This window comes from Ammodytes marinus (assembly GCF_949987685.1).
Source record: "Ammodytes marinus genome assembly, chromosome: 21".
NCBI classification, from domain to species: domain Eukaryota; kingdom Metazoa; phylum Chordata; class Actinopteri; order Uranoscopiformes; family Ammodytidae; genus Ammodytes; species Ammodytes marinus.
The window spans coordinates 1,065,247-1,080,709 of record NC_137225.1 but is presented as its reverse complement, the minus strand read 5'-3'; the positions used below and the strand labels follow the sequence as shown (position 1 = coordinate 1,080,709).

Genomic DNA, 15,463 nt, shown 5'->3' with positions numbered 1-15,463 from the left:
GGCATCACTGACAATTTCTGCTTAGGGCACCCAAAAGCTTAGCAGCGGCCCTGGCGGCAGATAAAGGAAAAGCGCAGTTATCATTTTCTGCACCTCAACCTCTGCTGTGGGAAGAAAGAAAGGGGGCAGAGTAAGTCGATTGATTTGTCGACTCGCAGGCGGACGGTAGGCAGCTCTGCCAACGGAGCGAGAGTGCACCCGCTTGTTGCTCCGCCTGTCAAAACGCCCACGCATCGGTTGTCCACTGGCCTTTCATTAAAAAATATATTTTATATTAGGTTTATTATATTGAGTCTTAAATAAACACTGCTTTCATTCCGACTCTCAACGCGCATTTCAATGAACCATGATGTAGTCTACAAAAAGATACTGAACTGTGATTGGCCAGTCACTGGCCCGGGCGGGACAGTGACTGGCCAATCAACTTGCCCTGCATATGATTTTACTGGCCCCGGGCCATCGGGCTATACGTTATGTCAAACCCTGAAATGACAATGCAGTCTTTTATGTGGTACCTTAATATAAAACAGGCTAATAAAAATAAAGCAGTACACAGAAGATCATGGAATAACTGTTAAACACCTTGATTTCAGATCGGAGTGACAGCTGACTGAGCCAATCAGGCAACAGAATAAGTTTATCCTTTATGTACGTAAAGGATAAATCTCCATGGTAATTTATGTCCCTCTGCTTTTATGCAACCGGATCATGGCTAACGCAAGCCAGGATAACCGAAAAATCCTAGGTTAATCCCTTATCCTAGTTTTATGCAATAGGCCCCCGGAAATAAACCTATTCAAAACATCGTCTCTCTTCGCATTCATTTATCGTTTTATTTTATACATGATGCCATAAACCGTTTGCAGGATCATTACCTTTGGTCCCAAAGTACAAATAATTAGTTGTCTTCTGCACGGGGGGAAGAAAACTCAATGTTGTCGGAGTCGAACCAGCGATCTCATCTACCCATTCATAATAAATTTATTAGCCCGAATTTTACACGGTGCGCCACAAAGTCAGACAAAATTATGTTGTGCTAGTATTATCATATTTACATAAGCAAATATTGAATTATAAAAGTACAATGCACGTCAAATGAGCAAATTGCAGAATAGTGTAGTACAAATAAACGGTCCAAAATGTAGGCTATTAGGTGTTTCTTTGACTAATCCTTGTCTGTTTGCGTCTGTATATTTCTCCCATCTTTGAAGGACATTATCTCAACATAAGTTATTTTCTTTTTTCTATAACATTCACTTGTACCCCTCAAATTCTTAGCACTATTCTGGAGTGTATTACAGAATAATTTGTTATGTTGTTAGTTGTATGATTAACAATACATTTATTCAGAAATGCAGAAAATGCATTTATAAGGCCAAAGTTCATTCATTCAAACATTTCTGTAAAAATTGTAATACACAAAATATATTTTTTAATCTAAGTAATCAACTGGCAACGTTTTATGATGATCTATTATTTAACCTTTTCACATACAGTGTCTCAAATCAAAGTTCAAATATGCAATACAAGCTCTGTGTCCTAGAGACCAGCATCACAAAATAAAAGACAACAAAATGGTCATTAAAATTAGATTTTATTGAACACAAGCAGTGCAGAAATAGTGTCAGTAAACAGTATAACAGTACACCCAGTGTGGTTGAACTTCCGCGGACTGCACTCAGAAACGCAAGAACCCTAGATCCACTCCACAGTGTCCAGCAAAACGTCTGGAATTAAACTCAAATATTAGACTTGTCTTATGCTTTCCCTTACCTCTCTCAGCACCTACCTCCACATGGCTCACCTACAGTAGGCTATCTCCTGCACATCATTTCCTACTAGCACCACTGTTTACGCTCTCCTGTTCACTCACACAGACTAATAAATAGGCCTGCAACAAAGCAAAATAACAGATATAGGCCTACATGAACCACACTGTCACTGTCATTACAAATGTAGGCTACTCCTCAAACCAACCTCAAACAAAAATACACACCTCAAAGCGCACTACTGTCAGTAAGCAAACAGAAAGAATCATATCAACACTCCATCGCGTCTTACATGCCTAACTGTCCCCATATCTCGCTTCAACTATCGCTCTCCAAAACCCTTAAACCCTATGATTAAAACCCACAAATGTGTAAAATAGCATCCTTTTAAGAAAGACTGCACACCCCTGATCATTTGTTTTCTACATTTACCTTGTCTCGCAAAGCTAGACCAAACTACAGCAAGTAACAATAGTCTAGCTATCATTCAATCTTCATACTCGAATTTGACCATGTACAATCTACATTGGTTTTAAGCAATGACTGTGGTTCCGAGTAGTGAATAACACATTGTAGTGATGATAGAAAAACGTCTGAAATACGATGGTATTTGCCTAAGTGTCACAAATTAAACTGGTTCTATCACACTTAAGCCTGATTTATACTTGTGCGGTACCGCGTGCGCAGAGCCTCCGCGGAGCCGCAGAGAGCCTGTGCGGTGGCCTCAGACCCCGCCGCGTACCAACTGAAAATTGTGACTACGCGCCAGATGCCGCAGACGCCGCAGAGGTTTGGTTGGGCATCAAAGCAAAAAGGAGGGATTTCAACAGCACAGTAGCTCTTCCTCATTGTCATCAAACTCAAAATCTTCCAGTTTTCATTTGTTTAGCAACGGATTTCGCCGATAACATCAAAAGTGCAGTGTGCAATCTGCGACACGGGCGAAACTACTACCAACGGTTCATGAGAACGTTCGGTGTCCGCAGAGAACGCAGAGGCGCAAAGCCGCACAAGTATAAATCAGGCTTTAGCCACAGCCAACTTCACGCTTAATTTGTGACACAAATAGTTTACCCCAAACTGTACACTTCACTAAAAAGATGAATGGAAGAATAATCCCCGACCGTTCTCAAGTAGATCCGAATGATAGCGATATATGTCCAACTTTTTTAAACTGATGAGAACATCTTGTATTCAACCACACACAGCCTATCAACTTATTTAGGTTTGCGTTATTTTCACAAGGCATCGACACAGTCACCTACACGCTCCATAGCCTAAACCTAGCTGTCACCAGATAATCCAACAAATAAACCAGGAATATTTTGTCTCTATAGTCGCATTCATTTGTCGGTTTATTTTTAAAACATTATGATAAGCTTATTTCAGTCACATAACCAAAGTAGACAACATGAACAATAGGATGTATTCAGTACGAAATTATAATTACAAGAAAAGTATCCCATGCGTTAGTTTTCTAAATGTATCGGGGAGGAATGTACTGTCCTCCGATTTAAAAACAGAGTCATTTATAATCTGGACGGTTCCGCGTAATGTAGAATATCATAGTGATGAGTGGGAAACATACAGGTGATGATAAACACGATCGGTGGTAGGCTATTTGCCGATGTGCTGTCACAAATTAATCTGATCGCCACACGTTGCCCCAAAACCAACAACTGACTCCAAACTTCGTGCTGTTACGCACATGTGTGACACAAATTTTACCTCACACTGTTCCACTAACAAGCTGTAGGCTATGTAAGTCTAAATATTAAGTAGATCGGATTCATATATGTAGGCCTAATCATGTCACGTTTGTGAGCATCGAGTCTACTGTCACCAGTTGCCCTGATCTGGATCATTACATTTGCCCCCAACCAAAAAAAGATAAAAATAGAGTCTATCTGGCGCATGCTCTGCTGCGACATCACTCACCGTACCTCACTCGGCTGCACGCCACGTCTGTCTACGTCTGTCTACGTCTCGTCTCACTGTCTGTCTGTGTATGTATGGACTGGATAAACATGTCCACCCTCTACAAATCATTCATCATCCCTGTGACTATTGTATGGCTAATCTGTGATAGCCTCGCACTACAACCTGTCACTGTCAATGGATTACTCACCTATGGCCGCGATGAACTCCTGCTCCACCGTAGCTCACCGCTGTGTAGCATCAAGCCGGCGGTAGCTATCCCACCAGAGCTCCGGCCAAGGAAAAGAGGGAGACGCGGAGGTGTCCGAAGCAGACTACGGAGACGGCCTTTCAGGCCTCCTCTCCCCTCCATCATCCTCTCCAATGTCCGCTCCCTCCGGAACAAAATGGACCTCCTTCACGCCCGGTGCCGAATGGAAAGGGCCTTCAGAGACATCTGCATCATCGCCCTGACTGAGACCTGGCTGGACGAGTCGGCATCCGATGACGAGGTCAGCCTGGACAACTTCACCATCATCAGGGCAGACAGAACCAGGAAATCGGGGAAGACAAGAGGCGGCGGGCTCTGTCTTTACATCAACGACAGGTGGTGTAGCAACATCAAAACACACCGGAGGGTCTGTTCGCCCGACCTGGAAATGCTCACCGTGTCCCTTCGCCCCTACTATCTCCCTCGGGAATTCCCAACTGTTGTGGTCAGCTGTGTGTACATCGCACCCAGCGCTAACGTCAACGTAGCAGCAGAGCTGGTAGCCGAGGATGCTAACGCCATGGCAGCTAAGTACCCCGGAGCGCCAGTGCTTATTCTTGGGGACTTCAACACCTGCAGACTCGACTCCGTGCTCCCAACATTCCAGCAGTATGTTGACACTCCTACCAGAGGAAACAACATATTGGACTTATGCTACGGTAACATCTCAGACGCCTTCAGGACAACTTCATATCCACCGCTCGGACTCGCAGACCACAACGTCATCTGTTTACTTCCGCTGTACAAACAAGTACTAAAACGCCTCCCCCCACAGTCCTACAGCGCCCCACAGTGGTCGGAGGACTCCACTGCACAACTCCAAGGTTCCCTGGCATGCACCGACTGGACGATCTTCGACGGAGATTTGGACAACAAAGTCACTGCCATATCCAATTACATCAACTTCTGCATACACACCACCATACCAGTGAAAGCAATAAAAAAATACCCCAACTCAAAACCTTGGGTTACCACTGAAATAAAAAAATGCCTGAAAGAGAAGCACACTGCCTTCAGGCTCAAGGACTCAGCTGGTCTCCAATATGCAAACCGCAATATTAAAAATAAAATCTTCATGGCCAAAATACAGTTCAAAAACAACCTGGAACACAAGTTTAGCAGCATGAACACTAAGGAAGCCTTTCAGATGGTCAACACACTCACTGGTTACAAACCCACTCACAGAAAAACAAATTCACACACCACACATGCTCTCCCCACTGAACTGAACACATTTTTCAACCGGTTTGACTCACAGGATTTCACAAACAACTGCATACAAGCACTACAGGCTCTCCCCCCAATAGATCCCAATGAGTCTGCCCCCTTCACAGTGGAGGAAGTTCGGCACCAGCTCAGCCGGTGCAACCCATCCAAGGCCCCAGGACCCGACGGCATCCCAGCAAGGGTGCTGAAGACCTGTGCCGCTGAGCTGGCTCCAATTGCCCACTCCCTCTTCTGCCAATCCTACCTCACAGCCACAATACCCCTCCTCTGGAAAAGTGCAACAATAATCCCGGTACCCAAAAAATCACGACCCACCGAACTAAATCACTACCGCCCCATCGCCCTCACACCCATAATTATGAAATGCTTCGAAAAACTGCTGCTCAGGACCATCCTCCCATTCGTCAAACCTCATCTGGACCCCCTTCAATTCGCCTACAGGGAAAAAAGGGGCACAGAGGACGCTGTCGCCTGCCTGCTGCATCTTCTTCTCCAGCACTTGGACTCCACAGGCAATTTCGCCAGGATCCTCTTTGTGGACTTCAGCTCCGCCTTCAACACCATCCAAAGACACCTGCTCATCCAGAAGCTTCACCACCTCAACACTCCACCCATCCTGATCCATCTCCTGCACAACTTCCTCAGCGACAGACGACAAGCTGTTCGGGTAGGCACATCCACATCACCCACACTCACCACCAACACCGGAGCCCCCCAGGGCTGTGTGCTCAGCCCTTTCCTTTACACACTTTACACCAATGACTGCACCAGCCCCTCCCACACCACCACCTACCTCAAATACTCCGATGACACTGCCATCCTCGCCCTCCTATCAGACAATAACTCTGTATCAGATTACCACAACACTGTCACTCACTTCTCCCAATGGTGCACACATAACTTCCTCCATCTCAACGTAGCCAAAACAAAAGAAATAACAATAGGTACCCCATCAGCCCAGCCCCCCACTCTCATCAACAATGACACAGTAGAAACAGTTGACAGCTTTAAATACCTTGGACTCACACTGGACAATAAACTCACTTTCGACCAGCACATAACGGACATTCAAAAAAGGAGCCACCAAAGACTGTATGCCATCCGTAAACTTAAAGGACTCTATGTTGCACCCCATCTCCTCCTTCTGTTGTATCAAAGTATTGTCCAGCCCATCCTGCTCTACTGTTCCACCTGCTTCTTTAACATGCTCACTGTCAAAAACCGGGTCAAACTCACACGTGTCACAAACATTGCTGCCAAATTAATCGGTCTCCCCACACCCACACTGTCAGAGCTCAATGTCAAGGCCATCTCACGCATCGCACTTACAATAGCACAGGACAACACTCACCCACTCAACTGCCACTTCACTGTCATGCCCTCCGGACGCAGGTACAGGTCCCTGTTGTGCCGGAGGGCTCGCTATGGCAAAAGCCTGGTGCCTGCAGCCATAGCAGCCCTCAACAAAAGGCCAAGATAAATCACCCCAGTCCCACCCTGTTTATATATCCTGTATGTATGTTTACTTTGTGTCTGTCTATTGTCTGTCGGCGTGCAGCCCATAAATGTACATGTGATGTGGAAAAGAATTTCCCCTTGGGGACAATAAAGTCTAAAGTCTATCTGTGAGAGTCGAACCAGCGACCCCATTTCCATCTCAATTACTCTCAGTGTCAGTACCTTATCAGTACGCCACCAACTTAGTGATAAACATCTGTGGTAGTTTCTTATTATCACCATTAAAAAAAAAAAATAATGCTCCATATCCTCCCAAGCCTGTCACAACCAGATAATCCAACATATGAACCGGTCTCTATGTCGCATTGATTTGTCGTTTATTTTAACCCATTGATGCGCGATGCCACATTGTATCTCCTGCCTGATGCTGCATCGCGCAGCATTGTTACTTTATCTAATTTTCATGGCGTGTGCAACATAGAATGCACCGTCATTGGTTCAAATACACATGCAGGGTTTTTCCTGCATTCAAAAAATGTTGGCGCCCGCCAAAGGAATTTTAGCGCCCCCCAAAGGAAAATCCTCAGCGCCAAAGTGTTTTTTTTTTTTTATATATATAGGCCTAGATAAATAAATAAAAATCTACTTAAAACGGCTCCAAATGTGTTTCCATTTCCGCGCCATTCCAGTCATATTACTTGCAATCTCAGTTGTAAAAAAAGAAATCAGGTCGGGGATAATCGTTGTTAAACTATCATTGTTCCGCTCGCCGGGGCATGCAGGCTTATAAATGCAGCAAACCCTTTCAGCCGTGAGCTCCGCTCGGCCCCTCCCTCACCTGATAGTTTCGCTAACGGCTAGTCCAGAGAGTACGAGGGAGATGTTGCGCATTGCCGGGTGTTTTGAAAAACTTCTAGATGACGAGAATAAAGGTAAAACTAATTGTGTTGTCTGAAAACACTTCAGACTCACAACAAACTAAAATAATGTGCAAGATTTGTCACGCGCGGACACGCGAGTAACATGACATACGCGACCGAGAGACAGAGAGAGAGAAAGAAAAGTGATATACGACCTGATCTGCACCTTTAAACATCCCGACCAATTCGTTTATTCACTTTAAGTCGAGTCATAGTGGACTATGACCAAGCAATCAATGAATAAAAACACAGGAAGTTTAAAGCTCCTTAACTCCTGCCACCACAACTGTCAACACTACAATGCAACTGCCTATCCAGCCAGCTCCATGACATAAATAAATCATGCCCTTACATTCAATGCTAGCAAAAGACGTGCCCTATCAACACCATTTACAACTGGTTATTTTTATTTTGACATATTTTTATTAAATTATTAAAAATATGTTTCACTTATTTAGCCTATTTCTATTCTCCCTGTTTTCAGTTCAATTAGGCCTTTGTTTAAAGTCCAAAGTCATGGTGTTTTTAGAAAAAAACCTTGTTAAAAGTAAAATAAATGCATAATGTTCTTAAATCAATGATTACCTGTCTTTAATAATCGTGATAACACAATGTGATTACTCAAAATAATCATGATTATGATTTTTTCATATTTGAGCAGCCCTACCTTCTTCCATGGTTTAGATCAATTAGAAACAATTAAAGTATTAAACAGGTAGGCCTAGTCATTATTAGTATTTTGACTTCATATCTACAGGTTGTTTATTGTGATTTCATAAGCGTCAGTGAGCTCCATGGTAACGCAGTGATTGACAGGCCAGGGTTCAACATAACTTTTTTTTCCTACTGGCCCGCCGGGCCAGTGGATGCGAGTTTTACTGGCCCCTTGTATATTTTCACTGGCCCTGCACACACTTTTTTTTTTTCATAATTTAGTGTCAATAATTATAATACCTGTATTAGAAAAATAAAGAAAGATAACCAGATCTAAAGGGAATATCTATACTGTAACAGTATAGATATTCCCTTTAGATTTGGTTATTTTTCTTTTAGTTAATTATATGAAATGTTGATATTGCTCATACACATAATATAAAACCAGGCAAACATATTGAATTAGAAGCCTACAACTGAAAGTATGTTGAAAGAGTCGGCCAGTATTTTAAAGTCCAGTAGTTTGAAGGTTGTTTTTATTCTTGAATTTGGGCAGTTTAATGAATAGTTCACCTGCAGAAGTCATGTTCAAACATAAAAAATAAATAAGAGATGAAGGTCTGATCATTCTTTGTGGTGTGGTAGGCTGTTTTTATTACTTTCTCTATATGCATTAGGGATGTGAATGTGTCGACCGAATGACCGGTTTTCCACTTTCGCTCAAGTTGACTTTAAAAATAGAATAGAAATCCGAAAATCAGTGGGTTATGCCGTTTTTTTAATGGGAGATTTCACCGTGTATGTGAGTTCACGTCTGGTCGTGAGCGCGCTGCAGCAGTGTCACTTCTCCATGAAGTGTCAGCTTCACATATAAGAGTCCGGTGTGGGACCATTTTTTCAAACTATTGATAAAAAACAATGCAGTGCAAAATATGCAGCATAAGTTAAACGCTCGTCTAAGACTATGACGTTAAATCACCTTAGAAACACACAATGCCTTCGTCCGATCACAGCAGCGTTTCACCGTGTGATCTCGCCAGCGAGTGAGCCGCCGCGCAGATGAACTGTGGTTTGTGGCTAAAATAATAACCGGGGATATTCTCCCCGTTAGCGATTTCAATGGGAAAGACTTCCGCGATCTGATTGAATGTCTCGAGCCTGAAAACACAGTGCCAAACTGCGCGACTATAGGAACTGTACAGTGAGCGGAGTCCCTCCGTTCGTTTCTGTCTACAACCGACACAATCACCGGAGACGCATTCACAGCGTTTAAATAACGCCTCTCATTTGTATTACCATTGGGGCTTGGATGCAAATATTGTAACATTACGGCGGCAGATAAAGGAAAAGCGCAGTTATCATTTTCTGCGCCTCAACCTCTGCTGTGGGAAGAAAGAAAGGGGGCAGAGTAAGTCGATTGATTTGTCGACTCGCAGGCGGACGGTAGGCAGCTCTGCCAACGGTGCCTGTCAAAACGCCCACGCATCGGTTGTCCACTGGCCTTTCATTAAAAAATATATTTTATATTAGGTTTATTATATTGAGTCTTAAATAAACACTGCTTTCATTACGACTCAGAACGCGCATTTCAATGAACCATGATGTAGTCTACAAAAAGATACTGAACTGTGATTGGCCAGTCACTGGCCCGGGCGGGACAGTGACTGGCCAATCAACTTGCCCTGCATATGATTTTACTGGCCCCGGGCCATCGGGCTATACGTTATGTCGAACCCTGCAGGCTGACTGAAATGCTCTTGAGCTGGACAGAAACTCCCCTCTCCCAACCCAACACCCCTCTTAAAATACACAAACCGTTTGCCTTTACTGTCGCGACCCCAAAAAAAGTCGGTCGCGTACTGACCCCCCAAAGGCCCATTCTGAGCCAGGAAAAACCCTGCGCATGAGGTGGGTTTTGTTGATTTAAGACCACGTGACCACCCAAAAAATGTGTGGTTTGCCGAAAATCACGCCAATCAAAAAATTAATAAATAATGAATAATAATAAAAATACGCCAGCTGTGTCGGCGATAGTGTATTACAGAACAGTTAGTGGCGTTCGGAGCGCAGAATCAAGTCTACTGTAGGCTACTGACGAAAATCACACAACACATTGCATCTATTTATTAACAATATTTATAAATTTAGGCTATATTTTGCTGCTCCAACTCAAATTCAGCCCAGCCAGGCGATAGTTATGTTTCAGTTTCGTTTTCATCTCCGTGGTATACAGCCGTTTGGACCAGCTGATCGGCTCCCGACAGCAGGAGTCAGTCTGCGTTCCAGTTGTACTGGGAAGTCGGATTTATGGTGCCAGTGATAACTGAACTAAATAATAAAATAAAGCTATCTTCTCCTTCCTATATCTGTCTATCTTTATCCCTCCACTGCACACTCAGTCACTACTATCCATGCTAAAAGGAAGCAGGATTATAACCTCGTTTAGCACATTATTTTTAAATATTTTATATTATTTTTTATTTTTTTCTCCCCCATCTAATTTTGACGATTTTTAGAAAAATGTGTTGGTTTGTAAGCGCTAAGGGAGCATGTTTAAATAAAACCTGTGAACCTTAACTTTTAAATGTATTTTATTTCATGTTTCTATGTGCTACACAGGCTTAGATATTAAGGTTTTGGTAGACTTTACAATTCATACTATTTTTTCAGAAAACCCTCAGGCATTAAGGACATGCATCCTAGATTGCCATAGTCATCAATGGGTTAAAACATCATGATAAAAAAAAATTTCAGTCACATAGCCTACCCAAAGTATGCCACACGCACAGTAGGATGTATTCAGTACCCTATGAAAGAAAAAAGAAAAGTCTCCCACGCAACGTGTTAGTTTTCTGAACTTACTGTCCTCCGATTTTCAAACTGAGTCATTTATAATCTGGACGGGTTCCGAGTAATGTATAGTGATGAGTGGGAAACATACAGGTAATGCATATTAAATACGATCGGTGGTATTTGTCGATGTGTTATCACAAACTAATCTGGTCGTCACACATTGCCCCACAGCCAACAGCTGGCTCCAAGCTTCGCGCTGGTTACGCACACTGTGACATCTTACCTCACATTGTATATTCCACTAAAAGGCTATGGAAGTGTAAACCGATATTAAGTAGATCGGATTCTTACGGCCAACATGAACATATTAAACATTTGACGTTTGCGGGGTTTTGATCAGGCATCGACGGAGCTACCACCACCAGTTACCCTGATCTGACACACAACTTCTGCTTATGTTGCATTTAGTCCGTCCCATCTTGGCTGGAATAATCACGTTCCTCGTGGAATGAACAACGTTTCCATCACCAAATCTGAAGGTCTTGCACTCTGTACATTTTTGTAGGCTAACTCACTCTGTGGCAGTTGACTGATGTAATGATAAGGCCGTTTTTCTCCACACACAGTTGTTTTGCAGGCTGTGTGGATCACAGCTGATCAGTACTAGGCTGCATCACTAGTAGGCTATCTTCACTCATTCGCAGCACACTGCCGCCCTCTTGCGGTGGTGTAGTGTTATTGCCAAAAATAATTTTCAAGCTGATTTCATGTCAACAGAAAATACGCTAGGGCAAGCAGTAAGCGCCAACTGCCATTGGCCGCGTTTCCCAGAATCGATCGTTCTTTGGGGCCAAAGAAGGGTCGAAAGAAGGGTTCGCCAAAGAAGGAGCGTTAAGATACGGGTGTTTCCCAGATGCCATCTTAAGTGCCTTCTTTGGAGAACGCGTAAGTTGAAGTGAAAGAAGCTCTTTGGTGGGAGCTGTCCACCGCGGTCGTGCTGAAACTGAATAAATCGATGCCAGGCGAATCGATCACCCACCTCTTTATCAGCGCATAAGTCACACACAGCGCCCCGTGGTCTCCCCCACACAGGTGGGATTAGGCTACGCATGTAACGTGTGTGGGGGGGGGGGGGGTGTGCGGGTGTGTGTGGCAACAAGTGTATCAAAGTAGTAATCAAGCCCATTAGCGCATATACCCCGTGGATATAGGCACACACATGTGATGTGAGAATGGAAGAAAGCGGCAGCAAAAGAAACAAGCGGGCACCGCGGGTTTACCGCGGAGGAGATGGGCGTCTTAGTGGACGAGGTCTGGCAGCACCGGGCAGTTTTATTCGGGGGAACAAGGGGCAAAAAGAACATCACGGTGAAGAACCGTGTTAGGCAGGCCATAGCCGAAGATAAGTCCCCCTCCAGCCCATGTGGCCTGCGTGACTGGCGTGCTGTGAGGAAGAAGTGGCAGGAGTTCCAGAACCAAACAAAAAGGAAGAGTGAGAAGGTTTCACTAATCAATCTCCCTTCGTTGCAGGTGATGCAGACGCCCAGTAAAGACAGCGCGGAGTAACCCTTCCCCCATATGGTTTCAATAAACTATTTTGGTTTCTTTTCAACCATGTATTGTGTGGATCATTTTGCATTGAAATGAGGGTGTCAAACCTAGCAACAAAAAGTCCCAGGCAATTTGTAATGTATCTAAGCGTAGGTTAATGACGTGTGCGTATTGTGCGCCCTTTCAACAGCATTCCAGTGCCAGACTTTCAGGTAAAGCACCCGGACACTGCAGCAATAATCATAGTGTGCAGGACGTTACATGTAGCCTACATCTGCTGGTTCTGTTTATTTATTTCAGCCTTCAGGCCTGAGAGTTGATATGGGTGATGTGTGGTGGTTGTGGGTTTATGGTTTAGTGCTTGGTGACTGGTGGTGAAGAGGTAGGGGCTGCGGGTTGTTGGACCGGGCTGAAGGCAAAATTGCAGCAGGTTGCTCTGGATGTGTGGAGACACCAGAGAGATCAGCCGTTGGATCTCCGCACGGGGCAGCCGGTACTTTGCCTGGACTGCCCGGTCTGATAGCACGTCCAGTGGGGAGAAGTGCCGACGCACGTATGCATTTATGTAAACCGTCTGGCTTCGCGCACGGCGAGGCTGTTGGTTCGCAGCGAGAAGGTGTTGTATTGCAGCCATGGTTTCTCACACGCGCGGACTTTGGCAACGCCTTTAGCAGGTGGAGCCGCTCTGAATGAGGTTCAGCTGAGTTCAATTAAATCTGTTTCTTTGATATCTGTGAAATGCTGTTGTTGAAGGGTTGTTGATGTTTTTTTTGTATGTGTAGTAGTACTATAAACTCACATGTGTGTGGAAAACGTAAACGTCTAATTCATTAAAACATTTTTTTTCTCTACTATTAGTCTATAGCCCCTTTTACACAGCCAGTGAAAGCCGGGAATATGCCGGCCTTTCGGCCCTCCGCCCTGCTGTATAAATGCTGCAGTTGCGGAACGAGGGAAGAAAGGTGCGAGTGATCGTTCCGGGAATTTTACTACCTCGGGGGGTAGTAAGATTCCCGACACGATCAGTTCCGCCTCTCTGTTTAAATGCTCCAGCTTGTTGTTGCAGAACAGGGGGGCGTTTGACGTTCCATAGTCTACGTTCTAAACATGCGACCATGTTAGCAGTTGAAGGACGTGTGTTTAACATTAACCACGGCGGCCTGATGTCCCGTAAAAATCACCAAATAAAAGGAACGGTGTATAATCTAGCTGATCATAAGGTCCGTTGCTCAATCCAAACCCCCGCGCTTCATTTTGCAGAGTGTATGAGTCTATTTCTGCCCAGGAGAAGTTGTACAATGGAAAGCTAGGCTAGGCTAAGATAAAGTATAGCGAACGGGTCACTTGCTAGAAATAAAGACCGACAAGCTGAAGCAGGAGCCCGACGCGCAGCGGAGGGCTCTTGTTCAGCTTGAAGGTCGACCTAGTAACGGGGGAATAGTCTGCTCGCCCCGCTAGACTGTCTGCTTCAGCTGACTGAAGGCTCCGGCTCAGCTGTTAGCCACAGAGCTACTGTTTTGCTAACACATTCCGCCGCCGCTATTATTATCCTAAGTCTGAGCGTATATCCACACTTTATTTCTGTCTACAGTAACGTGACTTCACACACTGTGTGTATGTGTATGTCTGATTGGCAGATCGCTGCCCTCACAAAGAGACTCGCTCACAACCAACCTCACACACACACACACACACACACACGTGAAGCGGTCGGATTGATTTAGTCAGTTTGGTTAACTGTCCCAGTGATGTTGGACTCAGCGCGTAGCGAGATCAACTGGCACATCGTGGGGACAGTAAAATACGGCCCTCTTACTGCAAGCTCAAGCACTTCTGCTCTCAATTCACCGGCCATTGTTGTTGTTGTAAAGCAGCTGACAGGCGCGGCGCTAAATGTTTACGTCACACCTGACGCTGTTTACAAGCACCTCTTTCATTCCGGAGCGCTGTGTAAAAGGGACTACTGATGCGCCAGCAGGCCGGCGTTGCTTGGTTCTGTGTAAATAACACAGAAGCAAGCAAAGCCGGCATATTGGAGTGATGTTGTTCCGTCAATATGCCACAATCTCTGTGTAAAAGGGGCTTGTGTTTCTTGCGCCAGTGGTCCGCATTGAGCATTGTTTTATTATTTCGAAAAGTGGAGGAAATAAATTTCCCTGACGCGGCATGATCACTGACGATTTGGTCGCTAAGAAAGGTTGAAAGAGTGGGTCAGCTCCGTCTTACAGTTCCATCTTAGTGAAAGTACTACTTTCGCTAAGAACGAATCTGGGAAACGCATTCTTCTTTCACAGCGTTCTTAAGAGCGCTCCAAAGAAGTACTTAGCCCAAAGAGGCTCTTTGGGAATCTGGGAAACGCGGCCATTGTCTTTTGTCCCGTATCTAGTAGTAGCTAGAAGGCTAACACTGCATCTGGGAGCTCCATTTGAACTTCTGTAGCTTATTGTACCGATGTAAATCAAATGCAACTGAACAGCACCAAATCACAACAGAAGACCTCTATCTACTGTATGTCCTGTGTTCTTCTGTCCTTTTCCCCTTGTTATGTCTCTTTAAGTTTAGTTTAGAATATTCATCCGTAGAATATAATCTGTTATTTCTTTCCTCCAGAAAGTGGTATACCCTTTGAAGTAGTGGCTGCCATCGACATAAACACCTCAGCCAATCAAATCTACAGTCACAATTTCCCAGACACGCCCCTCTGGAACAAGACCATTGAGGTGGGTGGCAGCATGACTGTTTGTATCTTAACAAAACAGTGATTCAAACCTGTAGGCAGTTCAGTTTCTCTGTTGCCCTGTGATAGCCTAGCAACCTTTTCACTGTGTTGACTGCGTGATTAGGCTAAAGCTTAAGATTCCATGTGAGTGTGTGTGTTTAGGATAAAGGAATGGATGATTGAA

The 15,463-nt window shown here is 44.5% G+C and overlaps 1 protein-coding gene across 1 annotated transcript in view; it reads left to right on the top strand.

Annotated features, from left to right (window-relative positions):
- trdmt1 (tRNA aspartic acid methyltransferase 1) overlaps positions 1-15,463 on the top strand; it is a 37,990-nt gene that overhangs the window by 4,775 nt on the left and 17,752 nt on the right. Inside the window, exon 2 of the mRNA XM_080050426.1 lies at positions 15,171-15,280. Coding sequence (XP_079906552.1) covers positions 15,171-15,280 — 110 coding nt within the window. The remainder of the gene's footprint in view (positions 1-15,170; positions 15,281-15,463) is intronic.